This window comes from Phalangium opilio, unplaced genomic scaffold, assembly GCF_054372755.1.
Source record: "Phalangium opilio isolate 3A_F unplaced genomic scaffold, DU_Popi_V2 ptg000089l_1, whole genome shotgun sequence".
Classification (NCBI taxonomy): Eukaryota; Metazoa; Arthropoda; class Arachnida; order Opiliones; family Phalangiidae; genus Phalangium; species Phalangium opilio.
The window spans coordinates 2,784,609-2,802,079 of NW_028324194.1; the positions used below are offsets into that span (position 1 = coordinate 2,784,609).

At 38.4% G+C, this 17,471-nt stretch overlaps 3 protein-coding genes across 5 annotated transcripts in view; 2 read left to right on the forward strand and 1 right to left on the reverse strand.

Moving 5' to 3' along the window:
* Window positions 1–1,891: 1,891 nt before the first annotated feature.
* LOC149646988 (uncharacterized) lies at window positions 1,892–5,355 on the reverse strand. The gene is made up of 5 exons (XM_089849571.1): window positions 5,123–5,355; window positions 4,740–4,903; window positions 4,534–4,681; window positions 3,233–3,423; window positions 1,892–3,172 (listed from the first exon to the last, which is right to left on the reverse strand). Exons 1-5 carry the CDS (start codon window positions 5,353–5,355, stop codon window positions 1,971–1,973), a joined length of 1,938 nt encoding a protein of 645 aa, XP_089705697.1. The 3' UTR covers window positions 1,892–1,970.
* LOC149646989 (uncharacterized) overlaps window positions 4,222–17,471 on the forward strand; it is a 31,955-nt gene continuing 18,705 nt past the window's right edge. The window contains exons 1-2 of one of the 2 annotated variants that reach the window (XM_089849822.1): window positions 4,222–4,485; window positions 4,553–4,908. In XM_089849822.1, coding sequence (XP_089705948.1) covers window positions 4,483–4,485; window positions 4,553–4,908 — 359 coding nt within the window. In that variant the 5' untranslated portion in view covers window positions 4,222–4,482. Of the gene's footprint in view, window positions 4,486–4,552; window positions 4,909–6,733; window positions 6,838–17,471 lie in introns of those variants that run through there. The other variant, XM_089849828.1, reaches the window with a different exon arrangement.
* Window positions 8,799–13,941, forward strand: LOC149646990 (uncharacterized). Of its 2 annotated transcripts, none has more exons than XM_089849843.1 (9): window positions 8,799–9,332; window positions 9,715–9,790; window positions 9,889–9,954; window positions 10,322–10,403; window positions 10,473–10,577; window positions 10,902–11,033; window positions 11,125–11,689; window positions 11,756–11,905; window positions 12,554–13,941. In XM_089849843.1, the coding sequence occupies exons 1-9, from the start codon at window positions 9,248–9,250 to the stop codon at window positions 13,483–13,485; spliced, it is 2,193 nt and encodes a 730-aa protein (XP_089705969.1). In that variant the 5' UTR covers window positions 8,799–9,247; the 3' UTR covers window positions 13,486–13,941. The 2 variants fall into 2 exon arrangements, with proteins under 2 accessions (XP_089705969.1, XP_089705970.1); XM_089849844.1 differs by having other exon boundaries at window positions 8,803–9,332; window positions 11,756–11,872.

Sequence of the window (17,471 nt, forward strand, 5' to 3'; positions counted from 1 at the left end):
ATATTATGCAAAAAAGGAGTAATGTTTCTTCGGAAGTAAATATAAACAGTAATTTTTTGGAAAAGGCATATTATTTGGGAAGTCAATGAAAATAAACAACCATATTTTGGAAAAGGCGTAACATTGTTAAATTATTTATAAAATATTACTGACCTAACCCAACCTAAACTAGCCTAACCGAACCCAACATAATCTAATAAAACCCAACCCAACCTAACCCAACCTGACCTAATCAAACCCAACCCAACCTAACCTAACCCAACCCAACCCGAATAAAATTAAAATATTGTCAGACTAAATGTAAATATTGAATGTCAGTGACACCAACAATTAACAATTAGCCTTATTCCTGATCGGCGCCACCCACCCATAGCGGCGAGTTTGAGAACTACTGTAATCGGCGAGCCAACCAAATGTCGCTAAAAGTCTGGTGACGTCACTCAGTCATTGACGGGCGCTCTCGGGAATCTGACCAAAAATTAGCCCGGTTTGAAGCTCGTTGAAGTTAATTTCAGCATTATTATTAGAATTAAATAATAAAATTGGACTGGCCTTAATAAACTGGTTTTGGACCAGTGGACGTGTGCTATTTCTAAGTCTGGTTCGCAAGAGAACAAAGAAAAGGATGTTCAAAGCAGTGATGCCAGGTGGGAAAAATGAAATTTCCCTTTCTAACCCTTAAAATTTCCCTTTTTGGACCAAAATGTCCCTAGTTCAGGGCTGCCAGATTCCGCGCCTAGAACGAAAAGTTTCACTGGTGCCACCGTGCGGAGAAAACGCGAAGCTTGATCTAGGGGAATTTCCCCTGGGGAAACAAAAATGGCAGGCCTGAGACCTGTAGCATCAGCATCAGCATCATCGGCAGTGTATTTGACGTTTAAACTTCTAATTCAGTGCCAAATGAAAATTAGTACTCGAAATTTCTTGCAATGAATGAACCACAATTTTCAGAAGAGAATATTTTCAAAAATGGTAAGTGTTGAAAACCTAATCACCCTAATATTAAAGGACTCCTTCGGACCCTTAGACACATGGCCCCGCGGATTTCCGAACCCCCCTACCTAGCCAGAGAGAGGGAGAGTACTGAGGAAGATCGTCTATGAAGAGGGGATGGAAATCCGCGGGGCCATGTGTCTATGGGTCCGAAGGAGCCCTTTAACAAGATTAGTTATGTAAACTCTTAAGCCTTGGTCATAACATGAGTATAAAAATTGGTAATACTGTTTTCGTTTTGTTTAGTACCTGTTGCTCTCTCTCTTGTCAAAATTGCTACGAGTATTACACATATTTTCCAAAAGATCCTGCTGAAAAAATTCGAAAAGCTCTTCAGTCAAACTTTAAGGGCAATGAATTCACACAGTATGGAATTATAAACGAAATAAACACTTGTTGCTTTAAAAAAAGTCTAATTTAAAAGTACCGAAGATTGGTTTTGAAGTCAACCCTTCTTATCCATTCTTGGGGACGATAATTTGGTCAAAATGAAGTGTCCAGTCATTGGTGAAAAAGGAAACTTGGAAACAGTCCTCAAGAAAACTCCTTACGTAATCAAGAAGGATGGAACATTTTCTTTGAAACCCTATCAAATGTATTATGGGCAAGTGCAACTTAGTTTGACCCTTTTAGGACTTCAAAGTTGTCATTTTGTAATTTATTCTAAACTGGAAGATGATTGTTTTGTTATTGATGTGCCTAAAGACCAAAAATTTATTTACAATCTTTTACTAAGATTACAAATTACTTTTTTTTAATTACTACATTCCAAATTATTTGAAATGGAATAAAAAGGACGGAATGTAATGGCGCAAATAAGGCTGAAGTGATATTTTTAAGTTCCTTAAAATGTGATAGAATCTTACAAATTTATTAAATAAAATTGTTTTACAAAATATCAGGAGTCTTGGGTGTATTATTTATTTGCATTTATTTCACGGGTTTTAACAAGCTAGGGACAAATTTTTGAGAAACATTTAAAATTTATCGTTAGCCAAAATTGGTGTTGATAAATTAATAACAGCAGATACCACGGTGATCACTGAACTAGCATAGGGCAATAAATCAAAAGGCAATTTTTCATTTAAACAATTAAAAGCTCTCATTCGACCTATCGTTCTCTCAACATGCACTCTCGCAGCAGCTATTTTGGAATTTCGCGAAACTTCTTCCCTTGTAAATTGCTTTTTCTTCTTTAGAAAGGGTGGTCTTATTAGTTCTAAACCACGCTCGTTGCAAAGATCTTCTATGGCAAACCCCTCGTTAACCATAATCCCATCTATGAAACCTTCACACATGTCCAATATTTTACTTTCAGACGTTACTTGTTGGTCGGAACATCTTCCACAAAAAGCTTTGCTGACAAATGTTATAACACCGGAAGGTGCGATAGCGACCAACCACTTAATCGTGTTCCTTCCTTTGTAGTGAGAGTACGTTTTTATTCTGCATTGAAGACACGCGGGTCTCTCTATTTCGACTTCAGTACAGTCTAGTATTACCCTTGTATTAGGAAACTCAGCAAAACATCTGGGCATACATTTCATAATTTCATTCTTATCTAGCCATTTTATCGCGCATTCGAGAACCGAAACCAACTGCGTAAGAGTTAATTTAAAATTATTTAAGGTCTGAACTTTACTTATTCCAAACAAAGCTGACAGAGCGGTAAATGAAATGCCAAGTTTTAGTTTCATGAGTGTCAAAAATACCCTATCTCGAACATTCATTGAGATGCGGCTAGGAAACTCACTGTTAATATTTTTAACGATCGCATCAAATAGACCAGTACTTTGTAATCCTGTTAATGAAATTATAGAGGTGGCATTCAATATTCCATTAGAAGCATTAACATAACATGTATGATTTTCCAAGGTGTTGACCATAATGCATTTATCATTGGGGTTTGGAGTGGTGCATTTGTCAATCGTAGTTTCCTCGGTAGTTTGTTGAACAGCATCAATCCCCAATCTTTCAGCTAGAATTTCTGCGTCTGCTGGTCCATTTATTTCAGCTGCTTCACTTGCATGCAAAGTTGGAGATTGTGAGAGCTGATTCCTTTTTTCCAGTCTTTCCAATCTCCCATTAGCCTTGAACTTTTGTTGATCATGTTTCCTTAACGGGAGTTTTTTGGAAGGAACAGCCAAGGGTCTAAGTCTGGGAGGGTAACTTAACTTATCTACAATAATAACTCTAATTATAATTGGTTTTAAATTAATATTATACGCTTAAAACATACCTGAATGTTCATATTTCGGTTGAGGGCGGTAATCCTCTTCCTTAAAATGATGGGAGCAGACAACCATGGACTTGGTGTGTGGTTTACCCATTTTTAAAGCTATATCCCATTGTTTCGACAATTTAACGTCGCGTGGAAATTGGTGAAAGCGGACACCACTCATTGTGGCATTATTTTTACACCCATGCACGCTGCAGTATTTAACCATTGTTTAATTACGTTTTAATAAACAGCAAAACTGACAAAAACTAGCCTAATTATCGTTGAGCAGATAGTTGAGTTGTTGATTTAATTTTATAATTATCTTTGAGCAATTCAATTAAATTAACTTTAATTAAACCATGAGTATGTTGATTGCGTTTGTCATTAATGGTATCGGCGGAATTAAGTTACATTTAAACACCTCATTAAAGTAGGGGAACACTATTTTACTTTTTACCCCGAAATCTCCCATGCTTCGTCTGCTAAAACATCCTAAATGACTCCTGGCTTCGCCTTCGGCTTTTCGGGGTAAATTAGTGACCGTTTCGGGAATCGGCACTTTTCGGCACAAAATCGGTGGGGTAAAATATAAAAATACGGCCGGCCCCCACACTAAAAGACGCAATTAAATCAAGCAAAAATTCAAATCCATTTCAGAAACTAAATAAGCCTAACTAAACTACCCTCTCTCGCCCCAACGACTATTAAAATAATAAATTTTTCGGCAAAGATCAAAAACTCAACTAAACATGGACATTAATGTGAACTGTTTATTGGATCTCAATTTATAAGCTAAATCGACTCTACCGAACCACAGTCCAACGTTAATTTTAACTTAATTAAGTTTAATTAACGTAAAATTCGACCAAAAACGTGCATTTTTGGGACAAAAATGAAAATAACTTTTAATTAAACTACATAATTAAGATTAAAACTAAGCTATAAGCTGGTAAATCCCCTTTTTTCCCATTTAGCACTGAAATTCAATTATATTATCTCTATAATACATTAATATTCAGGAAATTCCAAAGTTTGGGGTAAAATAGGGCTTTTTCGGCAAGGATTGAATTTTCAATTAAACATTGATATTAATGTGAATTATTTATTCAATCTCAATTAATAAGCTAAAACTACTCTGCCGAACCACAATCCAACGTTAATTTCAACTTAATTAAGTATAATTAACGTAAAATTCGAACAAAAACGTTAATTTTTGGGACAAAAATTAAAATAACCTTTAATTAAACTGCATAATTAAGATTAAAACTATGGTATAAGCTGGTAAATCCCCTTTTTTCCTATCGCGAACTTGCACTTACGCTTGCTGTTTGCCTCTAGCCTCCGCTTGATCTTGAACTGAGCGCGGTGGAGAGCGTTGCGAGCTCTTTGAAAGGCCACGTAGGCCTGGTTCAGGAGGGCCGGGCTGGTTGGCGGCGTCGATCAAAGCGATGGTACGAGACTCGTTTACTCACAAAAGATTGGTGCAAGCGTGCTACGGCGGGAGGTGTGTACCGTCGATCCGAACGAAACGGCACAAAGAGAGAGACACCGCGGTCGAGAGGCGACACGAAGTTGGTCCAGCACTCGTCCACCGATTGTGGTCCAGTCATTAAAAGCAACGTAGTCGCCTTTAAAGTAATCGCGAAGGAGGCGGGACCTCGTGGGTTGCGGAGAGGAAGAAAAGGACACCTTGAGTAAGAGCACATCGTGATCACTCTATCCCACGCCAAGGAGGTTCTGAATGTCAAACACCAGGTCCCGGGTCCGTGGTTAGGGCCAGGTCAAGGGTTCCCGAAGTACTGTAGGGGCCACCCTGGCGGGATGGGTTTTTTATTGGCTGGCAGAGCCGCAGAAGTGGTGATCCATGGCGGCTTCCAAAAAGGCCCCTGCTAGAGGGCATGCGCAAACATCATGGGGCTAGTAGTGGTTGTGTCTCGCAACGATGGCGAGGGTGGAACGGTAACGACAAAGTTATTGCGGATAGCAAGGTGAGTTTCCCCAGCTTGTTCGTTAAGTTCATCCCGGGCGCGGCGATAACCCTCCAGTTGTTGAGGAGTTTGGTCAAATCTGGTCGCCAGACTATAGGAGGGATCCGAAGCACGATGTTGCTTGATAAGATTCCAGAAAGCCCATTTGGCCATAGTATGGGTAAAATGACTAGAATGAGTCGCGGGCGAGCACCGCCGGATCGCAGAAGCGACCCTAGGTGGTGGAAAGGGGTATCACTGTCAGTGCGAACACCTTCGACGCAAAATGAACGTGGGTTTATCGCACAACTAGATGCGCCGCTAGCTGTCGGTTTAGCACTTGATGTTCACAAAAACACACGTTCGAAAATACCTGTTAACAAACTCCATGATTTAAGATAATCAATTAGCTACAATAAATTGAATACGTTGGAAAAAGAAATGGACTCTACTATGTGGCGAGAAATGGCAATACATGGTGGAGTATGCCTATACAAACGTGAATAGTGAAGGATAAATTCACTTGGTTTGCCATGGACAATATAGATTTTCTTATTTCCTCAGTGTCCGGCCAAGATTCGCAGTCTGGGAAATAAGGATATTTTTTTAAACTAGTCCTTAGGACCAATGACCCCCTAGTGTCCGAAATAATAAAGTGGTCTCCGCAGTGGTCCCATGCTTTGTTTTCCTATAGATTTGCAATTAGTAACCCCCACGTCTTGAATTAAAAAACTAGTCCAGGCAATTAATAAACTGGTTTTGGACCAGAGGAAGTGTGATATTTCCCAGACTGTTCTAGAGTATGTTCAATAGTTAATAGACTACAAAATTTTGTAGGGAAGTTTTAGCCAAAGAGTTCTAACTACATAGGAGTAGAATTGGTAGAAAATGTGTTGAGCTAGTAAAATTCTAAGAAGGAACCCCGAATTAATAACCTGGTCCCACCGTCTAATTTTTCCAAAATCGATAATTAATAAAGTGGTCCCTGGGACCACTGACCCCAGGTTTAGGTATAAATAAACTGGTCCGACCAATTAATAAACTGGTTTTAGACTTGTAAACCTATCTTATTTCCAAACCTGTGACGTAGACGAATATCACAGGCTAATAGAGAGCTTTCAGATGAGATAGTAGTACGTCACATCAAGTCTTACCGCTGTTCTAGTAGCCATATTGGGTGGTCTTAGCTTCATACATGCTTTACACCCACCAATATGGTAGCGTAAATTATGTCAAGAGACTCAACTCCTCCTCCAACTGAAAGCTCTCTATTGACAGCCAGGCTGAGAAATAAGGCGGTGACCTGGACAATTTGCAAATGGCAATATAAATGATTAGAAAAAAAAACAGGATATAAAATAAAATGTACCGACAACTTAGAGGGACCTTCCGATGATTACAGTCGGCTCTAATCTTTTATAAAAATGATGCTATTGCTGTCTCAAATAAAACTCACGGACCAAATTAGTAGGTGAGTCTTCAAGAGGCCGTAGCAATTTATGACGGCACTGCTTCTGCGAACAATTTCAACTATAGAGACTGTGAATGTGATGTCGTGTCGTCTGCTGAAGATTGCCGAGTCGAATGGTCATGCAGTTCCCTCTTTTTTACGGTGACGGTTCCTTCTTACTGTAAAATTGAAACGTTCATATTATCCCTGACTGGTAAGAATTTTTATAAAACTGATTGGAAACGCTAAATCTTTGTTTATGGCTATAATTTTATTATTATCAAAATGTTAAGTATATTATGTACTTTTGTAAAATAGTGGTGCTCATTCCTTTTTTAAAGCCGTTTTCCATAGTGGGAAATTGGTTAGTAGGATAGTAGTATTCCCCCTACGGGAAAAGCAAAACCTATAATGGAGAAAATAGTATGGAACGCTACATCGTGCCAACTAATCGTAGGTAAATATGTCCCTGTTTTTGTTCAGATCAGCATCATAAATTGCCGCCTTTTCCAAAATATTGCAATTTTACTGCATTTCTGCCGGGAAAAGAGGCGCATACTTAGCCCTTCGTGAATAAACATGCAAAATGAAATGGGGAAGCAATATATTGGCCTTTTAATTAGGGGTCCTTAGTGTCGTACTTGAGAGGCCAGTACAGAATGAACATGCAAAATGACACCAGGGATAATTACATGGGTCTCTTATCTAGGAGTTTGCAGTCGACTACTTGAGAGGCCAGTACACAATTAAGTGAAAACAAAAAGTGGAGGGGTGTAAAAAAATTAAAGCAATGTATAAAAGTAGAATTAATAAAATGTATTTACAAATAGAGATTTATTATAATATTTACAAATAGAGATTAAATATAATATCTACAAATAGAGATTAAATATAATATTTACAAATAGAGATTAAATATAATATTTACAAATAGAGATTAAGTACAATATTTACAAATAGATATTAAATATAATATTTACAAATAGAGATTAAGTACAATATTTACAAATAGAGATTAAATATAATATTTACAAATAGAGATTAAATATAATATTTACAAATAGAGATTAAATATAATATTCACAAATAGAGATACAGTTGAAATGGTTACGAAAAGAGAAGGAAATATTAAAAAAGAGTTAATAAAACTATGTGCAAAAATGGAAAGTATCAAAGGCTAGAATCAAATTATAGTTGTCTTCAAGGAGAGGTATATGGTTCCCGTCTGAAAAACGAGACAAAGTTAACCACTGGACTGGACTCACAGTAGGGCGACTTGCTTGAGAAGCCAAGATGTGGGGAAGTTGCTTTTTTGACATAATTTAGCTTTATTATGAGCGCATTTAAAATCCGAAATGAATTTCTTTGGAAAAACGCTGTTCTAGTTCTCCACAACCTCTTATGTTGTTTTCCATTGGCAATTTTTTATGGAGTAATCTTCTTGGAGTGAGAATTAGAGTTCCTTTAAAATTCCAATAAATGCATCTATGTCTAGATTAATTTTGCTCCATGGTGGCAGATTTTTAGCAGCCAATGGAAAACATCATTAATGGAAAGAAATGATTAAATTTAACAACAACCTCTGTATCTACTGCTTGAATTGGGGCCACTAAAACCAATTTAATATCCCATGCGTTTGTACAAATTGAAAATTTCTGACTTTTCCGGAAGTTTTTAAGTCGATCAAATGGCCGAGTTTACGTGCAGTTTCACTCTACATTTTTAAATCTATCAAATGGCTGACTTTATGTGCAGTTTCACACTGCATGCGTGAACTACCCTCGCTTAAAGGGGTATAGTTCTGCATGTAAACACTGTCCTCGCTTTAGGGGATTTAGTTCTCTCAAGGCGGAACCTTGCTATGAATATAGCACTATTCGCTAACAATACTGCGGAATGGTGAATAATCAAAAATTATGAAACTATCACCGATATTGAATTATGCCTCTTGAGTAGTCAAAATGTAGCTATCCATAGTATTTTCTCCGTCATCGGATTAGATTTTCAGTCTAGGTAAAATACTACTATTTTTACCTCTCCGAGTGACGATGACGTCACGGAGAGATTGTGTGCGTCTGTCTGTCACCGCGTTCGCAGTCGGCAAATTTGAGCGAACGTGTTCGTAGTTGGCAAATCTTAGCAAACGTGTTCGTAGTTGGCAAATCTTAGCAAACGTGTTCGCAGAAGGCATTTATGGCTTCTACTCCCATCGTTAGGATTAAGAAGTACGCGGCGATCAGCTAGGGTTACTAAAAACGTCTAGCCTCCCAATGGCAGGGCTACCACCTAAGGTTCACAAAACTGCAGGTTTTCTTAACATTATTGTGAATCAATCGCCTTATTTACCCTATTTTTTTAAAAAGTTGTTAGATAGGCAATGGCATACACTTGAATTGAAACGTCAACAATAGCTATATTTAAAATCATTTTAGTAATAAAGTTTCTTAAAACGATTTAACTAGAATTTAGTTCAAATAATGACGATTAAAATAATTAATATCAATTATATTTAATTATGTAAAGAAAAACCTATTCATTGCGTCTCGACTCGGAAAGGTTTATTTTGTTTTCCCAACTTCTTACTACTATCCGACTAAAAGCATCTTCTCACTATCGATGGCGGCATCGTCGTATAAATATTCACAGCGAGCTCACCTCGGCTCGGGCTCAAAATTGAAACAATTTTTCCTAAGAGCACAAAGTGAGCTCAAGCTTAGTTAATTTTTATAAATGAGCTCGGCTCGGGTTCATTCACGTAAATTTGACGGGTTCTGCTCGAAGCCTTGAGCTCAACCTCGCTCTAATATCTTTCGCGGGCTCTCCTGGAGCTCTAGCTAAGTCAATTTAGCAAGCTCAAGCTTGAGCTAGGTCTTAAAAAATTTAGCTATTTCAAGTGAACTTGCTTTCATAATGATCGGGCTCGTAGTTTTGAATTCACCTCGCTGGAGCTCAAGAAAGGCATAAAATTTGTAACAGCGCTCAGAGCAAGCTCTCGTTAATTTTACCGTTGAACCTTCAGGCTCACTTTGTGACGTATCGTGAGCCCGGGCTCAACCTCAGAAATGTTTTTCATAAAATTTCAGGCTCGGCTCGGGCTCTGAACATATTTGTTATTTTGAATAGCCTCGCTCAATCTGCGCTCGGGCTCACTGAAATGAAGTGAGCGCGGACAGCATGATTGTGGTCAATAGGGCATAGGGTCTTTCAGACCTGTACTGTACCAAGTAATAATAAATAAATGAAGGTTATCTTAACAGGGAAGCTTTACCAAGTATGATGGATTTTGTGAAAGACTGTCGCGTTATGGTCGAACGTTTAAGCTGGTAAGTGATGAATATAATGCAACTTAAATGTAAATAAGGCGTGTAACGGATGCAAACCTATCGAAACTACTATGCCTTGAAAAGGAGTGGATCATTTTTGCTATTTCAAAAACTAAAAGTGCTACTAGAATAAATAATTCATAAGTGCTAGTTGTAGTTATATTCATAAAATGCGCTTGAGGAATTCAATAGTCTTGAACAAAATTACACTATTAGTTGTGATGGTTGTGACAACCTATTTGCACTAGTTAAGCTTTGCCATATTTCTTTAAGCTTTGATAGCGAAAGCTACAATGTGTTGGGAGCCCTTTTTTGTTATTCTTTCGTTTTTGATACACCTCGAGTTTGAATAAATATTTTACTTTAGGAAAGATTTACAACTTCACAAACTCCCTTTACTAAGTTCCGAAATGAGTTTAGTAAATCTTCAAAGGGTGGCGATTAAAGAGGTATTTCCGAAATTATTGAAATATTCCCTGTTTGAGGCAAATAGAAAATTACGGAAACTTTGTTTTTAGGAAATGAAAGATGAGGAAAATCGTAACTACGATCACTTAAGCAGAGACGATCTGATCAATGAACTAAAAGCCAAGGATGATCGAATCAGCAAACTGGAAGCCGAGGTATTTTTCAAAGCATAGGGGGAACCGTTTTTAGAATTGTGAAATTAAGCTCAAAACAAGAGACCCTTTTAGGATCAAACCCAATTTTATTGTGTCCCTTAAAGTAGAACCAACCTCTATGGGTTAAGATTATTGGTGACAATACCTATCAGGATTGTCTCTCAACTCAGGGTATATTGGTAACATGTCCCTCTTCATTAACAAAGAAACCCAACGAGGACCTTTGTTGCTGATCCCCCTTCTTCCCTTTAAAATACGTTCGGCCAAAGAAAGTCCCGAGAATATTAACTTGAGGGTTGTAATGGAATCTTTTTTTTTGTTTAGTGTAATGTTTCAATTTCAAACATGGAAAAGGAGAGAGAGAAAACAACATTAATGATAAATAAGCAATTACACGAAATTGACAGACTTAATTGGGTCATTAAAGAGCTGGAAAGGAGAATCAAAGGTCTAATGGTATGGAATACATTCTTCATTTTCATAGTCTTTAGAAAAGAGAATCAGGTTAAGAGAGCGATTTAACTATTGTTAATTAATTGAAAAATAGGAGAAAAGTGGAATACATCAATTAGCTAATGTGAAAACTGAACCCATGGAAAATGATTCTGGAATTAATGGCCAGGAATTAACCCTTTCAATTGTGATGCAGCAACAACCAAAAGAGGAAATTACCCTGAAAAAGGCTGAAAAAATGGGGCTAATAAGTCGAATAACGAATGAAAGTGTCGCTAAATTGAAATACAGTGACAGTTTGCCTCTTTGCGCGCCTTCACCTGACCTCGAGGTCAAAAACGAAGTCGAAATGTCTCCTCGCTCAACGACGGAAAGGGATTCGCCACGGGAACCTCTCGAGAACAATATTAACGTTAACGATTCTTATCCTAAATCGCAAAGTGTCTCAACAAAGCATATTCCAACTCGGTCACTGAAATGTCGTGTTCCGGAGTTGAATGTTGAAGTCGAAAAACATTTGGATCTTTCTCTTGAGGCAGATGTCGAAAGCGATTCCCTAGAAAACGATCTTGATGATAACCAATCCGGAATCAGTTTGACAGAAGCAAAGAAAACTGAAAATAGACGAAATCAAACTGAGAAACTGTCCTTGCCAAAACGTGAGTTTGCTGATTCGGTGTCATTGTGTGTGCCTAAATTAGAATGTAACCCAAATGAACTATCAGAATTGACCTCCGTTTTGATGGAAATCGATGTACACGAAGTTCCGATCGAAGCTGGAAAGAACAGTTCGTTGTCCGACTCGGAGACATTTGAAAATGTCGCTCCAAAGAATTCCGAAGGTAATACCGCGTCGTCCTGTTCGGAAATTACAAGTAATTTTGTCCCGCTTAGTGTATTTCAATTAACTGCTCTGAGATCGCTCTGGATTTGCTCTAGGCGACTTAAAACCCGATTCATTTCCGGAGCTGCGTTAACGATGGTCTTTCCCCCTCCTAATCGTCAATGCAAATTTAGCGAGGCAACTCTTTTGTACCGATGGGATCATGGGTTCATTTCTCATTAATTGTAAATTAGGGAAAATCTTGGGCATTTGAAGTGTGTCGTCAAAAGTTTCGATCAAACCACGCGATGACCACAGGACGGGATTAGGGGGGGGGGGCACTGCTCCCCGGGCGCAAGGCTTGTTGGGGGCGCATTGAGTTAAACTATTCACCCTCACCCTCACCTCATTTGATGTTCCATTTTCCCGGCTTAAGGGGGCGCGTATTATCTCGGCCCCCGGTTGCACAATTGCTTAATCCGGCCCTCAGAATAGTCAGGATAGCCTCTAAAGGTGTCTGCGATTTTTATCCGAAAATATCGTTCGACGAGCTCGGTTTCCATCTTTCCTAATCTTTCATTCAGGACATTGTTATTAAAGTCCTTTTACTATGAAATGCGCTTGAATGTTATTGTATTTTTGATAAAAAAATTGGAAAGGATATATGGCGTTTTTATGTTACTTTTAAAAATTTTTGTAGGAAAGTTCAAGAAGAAACGTTCCACTCCGTTCAAATATTCTACTGAATTTAAAAGAGATCTACAACGTCACATTATAAAGGGTAACAAAGGAAAACGCTTCAAATGTGGTCAGTGTGACTTTGCCACCACTAACAAGAGTCATTTAATCGCGCATAAACGCATTCACAGTGATGAAAAACCCTTCAAATGTGATCAGTGTAACTATGCGTGTGCGCGTAAGAAGCATTTGATCGCGCATCAACGCATTCACAGTGGTGAAAAACCTTTTAAATGTGATCAGTGTGAATATGCCTGCAGGCAGAAGGCTCATTTAATCGTGCATAAACGCATTCACAGTGGCGAACAACCCTTCAAATGTGATCGGTGTGAATATGCAAGTGTGCGGAAGAAAGATTTGATCGCGCATCAACGCATTCACAGTGGTGAAAAACCTTTCAAATGTGATCAGTGTGAATACGCAAGTACGCGTAAGAGTCATTTGATCGCGCATCAACGCATTCACAGTGGCGAAAAACCCTTCAAATGTGATCGGTGTGAATATGCAAGTGTGCGGAAGAAAGATTTGATCGCGCATCAACGCATTCACAGTGGTGAAAAACCTTTTAAATGTGATCAGTGTGAATATGCTTGCAGGCAGAAGGCTCATTTAATCGTGCATAAACGCATTCACAGTGGCGAACAACCCTTCAAATGTGATCGGTGTGAATATGCAAGTGTGCGGAAGAAAGATTTGATCGCGCATCAACGCATTCACAGTGGTGAAAAACCTTTCAAATGTGATCAGTGTGAATATGCTTGCAGGCAGAAGGTTCATTTAATAGCGCATCAACGCATTCACAGTACTGAAAAACCCTTCAAATGTGATCAGTGTGAATATGCAAGTGCGTGGAAAAGTAATTTGAATTCACATCAACGCATTCACAATGGTTAAAAACCCTTCAAATGTCATCAGTGTGGCTGTGGATGCCGGCAGAAGTGTCATTTCATATTACATAACCGTACAAGTCATACGAATGAATAGATGGATTTGAAGACTGCTCTGCAATGCAAAATTTCAAACCGTGAACAAGGTTTTGGACAAAAACCATCGGTTATCCTCTTCTGTAATGAATGGGCCTAACTCTTTATGTAACAATCCAATAAATTTCTCCATTCTGAATTGTATTAACGAAAGCGTTGCGCATTTTCTGAGACAAGACTCTTAGGGCATTATATCCTATTGTTATACCACCGTTTTCAGAATTAATTGTATTTTAAATGTGGTAAAATTCCCAGAGGATGCTAAAATAAAAAAGTTGATAAACCAAAATAAACCTCTTGAGTCCAGACGCAATTACGAGGTTTTTCTTAATTAATTGAATAAATATCACTGATAATATTTTATTCGTCACTAATTTACCTTATTTCTAGTTTAGTCGTTTTCAGAAACGAAAATTCCGAAAATCATTTTAAATATAGTTATTGTTGACGTTTGAATTCAAGCGTATGCCTCTCTAGCATATTTATTTAGACTATACAGGGTGATTCAGAGATGTATGCGTTCCTTGTAATAGTAGATTCCTTGCAAAATTTGGAGTCGAAATTTCCTGAGCGGTTTTGGTCAGCACCGAACCGTTAAAAAGTTACAAGTTCTTAAACTCCGGGGCCATTTGGGCCCTAATACCACCTTCAGACGGTGCGTAAAATCTTGGTCTAATAAGACATAGCTTGTTTAATACTCTTGTTACTTTTGAAATAAAGAAAACAAAAACAAACAGATCGTAAAGCGATTTTGGTTAACCAAATTCAGGTTTTCAGAAGAAACTCGCGATATCAAACAATGCCTCTCACTATCTTTCTCAAGCAAGCATTGGTTTTAACGCGTCGTCTGAAGAGGGTATTAAACAAAAGGTAAATGAGCTATCATCGGTCATTTCCAAATTAAGAAGTTCTTACAAATTCACATTTTTGCCTCCAAGCTTCCGCTGATAGACAGCTAGAGCTTTTCACAGTCTTCGGACGAAGCATAAAAAAGTAGTTCATTACGTCAGAGTTTAAGTCGAGATGCTATTTTTGAGGATGAAATTCAGAGGTCAAACGTGCAAGCTTTACTTTCAATAAAAAACGATAATTTTTGGAAGTTTCTTTATTTCGGCCTGACAAAAGAATTAAATTGAAAAAAAAAAGGTCTTCAACGTCATATTAAAGTAGTTGCTAAAAATGAGCACTATTGGCGTTGATGCATGCCTCACCCTTGCACACTGTTTAGCATTTCCAGATTTGCTCGAATGTTCGCCGCAGCATGTTGAATGCGCTCCCAGAGAACGTCTACTTGTTGGAACGGGTGAAAAGTAAACCACGGCTTTCATGGTTCCCCACAAGAAAAAATCCAGTGGATTTAAATCTGGAGAACGGGGAAGCCTCGCCACTGCTACAACGCGTCCTATCCATCTTCCTGAACATTGTTCGTTAAGAAATTCCCGAACCGCACGACTGTAGTGCGCGGGAGCACCATCCTGCAGGATCCACATGCTTGCTCGGGTAGCCAAAGGGAAATCTTCCAATAGTCTGTCGAAGAAATTCTAAAAACGCTTCACCAGTTAGGAGTATTCACAATAAATTGTGGAAGCCCTGCCACTGGGACGTATTTCGTAACCCTAGCCGATCGCCGCGTACATCTTGACCTTAACAACGATAACGGAGTGGGAGCGTATACTATATTGCTTACTGCGAACGCGGTCAGGATATAGCATATACGTTTGCTCCGATTTGTCAACTTCGATCACGATGACAGACAGACACACACACACACAGAGATACCATAGATAAAGAATCCGCGTGAGGAAATTTGTTTTCACGCTATAGGATCGGCAACTCCCTATCTCGAACGACAGCTTATTCTGTATACAGTATACTCTGATACGGCATCGGTTGTCAGCACGCGCAAAGCTAGGTCTCTATATAAGCTAGCTTTGTACGTGCTGTTAAAAGACAAAAAACTTCAGGATCTTCAGGATTTAAAATATCCGCGAACTTTTTAGCTCGAGGCTCGTCTCTTGTCAGCAGGCACAAAGCTAGGTTACATAGAGACCTAGCTTTGCGCATGCTGCCAACCGATGCCGTATCAGAGTATACTGTATACAGAATAAGCTGTCGTTCGAGATAGGGAGTTGCCTATCCTGTAGAGTGAAAACAAATTTCCTCACGCCATGAATTTATTTATTAACATGAATATACATGTGTATCATTAGCCTTTCTATCATGTTATTCAGGGATGGGAGGGATCTTTCTATTACATACGCGTTTAACGTCATCGCGGTAGCCAATCAAAATCGAGACACCTGGAAGTTCGAACAGCAGACGACCAGTTTAAAAAAACTGTATGAGGGAATGGGGAAACAATTCTCAGTTAGGTTTACTAAACTGCGTCAACTGAATATTAAAAATGATCGCCGATACGTGAATAAATATCTCAAAACGATATCCGAAAGTGATATTGATCTTTTGAAGTAAATTATAAAAGTGCCTGCAATGTTTTTTTTGAAACTGAAAACTGTTGGTAAAGTGCTAAGCCTAGGCCGTTAAGAAAATGAATGTAACGTAACGGTTGAAAATAAACTACTGACATTTGAAATCGTGAGAATTGATGATGCTGGTTTTTTTCTGCTGTTGGAGGTAAATTAATGCGGTAGTTCATCAATTTACAAGCATAATTAGCCTTTCGCATGACAAGAGCTTTAGCTTTAAAAACCAACCGCCGGAAATTCTCTGACGTCACGCAAACTAAGCCCTCCCATCCCTGAATATGTAGTTTAACCAGTCAATGCAGATATATATTCATGTTAAATGAATAAATTCATGCTCACGCGCATTCTTTATCCATGGAGATACGTTTAGTGTAATAACTCTCCGTGACGTCATCGTCACTCGGAGAGGTGATAAAAACTATACAGAGAAGCTTCATCATCTTGTTGAGGGTGCTTCTCGCTAGTCTAGGGTAGTAAATAGCCAGAACATTTGACGCAGCAAGGGGGTGATGGTTAACCTAGAGCGAAGATGACGGTTATTTGTCTTCTGCTAGCAATTAATTATCCGAACATCTGTTAAACATTTTCAGGGAAAAATTAAACCACCATTTGAGCCAACGTTTCTGCTCCCTTCAATTTGATGTTCATCCCATTTGTGTCTATAACCTTTTTTATCGGTAAACATACTTAATCAACGCTATTTTTATTTCTGAGACTCAGAGTGATGGATGTCACTTAAAGGTACTGTGGAGGATGTCTGTGTGTGTTGTGTCTGTCTGTCCTTTGTTACTTTTCTTCTTGAGTAAAAATCCACACAATGTTTGGTGTTACTCGAAAGAAGGCAATGGGGGAACCATCATAATTGTCTAACGGGAATTCCAGTTACAGGGCAGATGACGTATTCAGGGTTGGAAATAAGGTGGATTTTGTTAGTGGCCCTCGGGACCAGCGACCCCTCATGTTGGAATTACTAAACTGGTCCTTGGGACCAGTGATACTTGCATTAAATATTCTAGTCCCATTATAAATTTAATTTTTAAATTTGTGAGAATTTAAAGCACGTAAAGGCACAAAAGTAAAGAAGATGAAAATTATAATTCATTTTGAATTTTAATTTTACTGTTGGAAAAAGTACGATGTCAAAATCAAAAACAATTAACTTTTATTTCTTATCACAAATTCATAATTTTACAACTAGTTGCTACTATAGCCAATCAACATGTCCAATGATATTTCAAGTTCTTCATCCATTTCTGAACTATCCTTATTGCGTTTTACATCCTTTCGGTGGCTATAACTTCTTTCGCTATCAGTAGGTCGAAGCCAGAGTGCGAGAGCTCCATTCGGATCAAAATCCTGTAACGTGACTAGTACCATACACTACTGCCTTATACGACTACTGACAACTAGT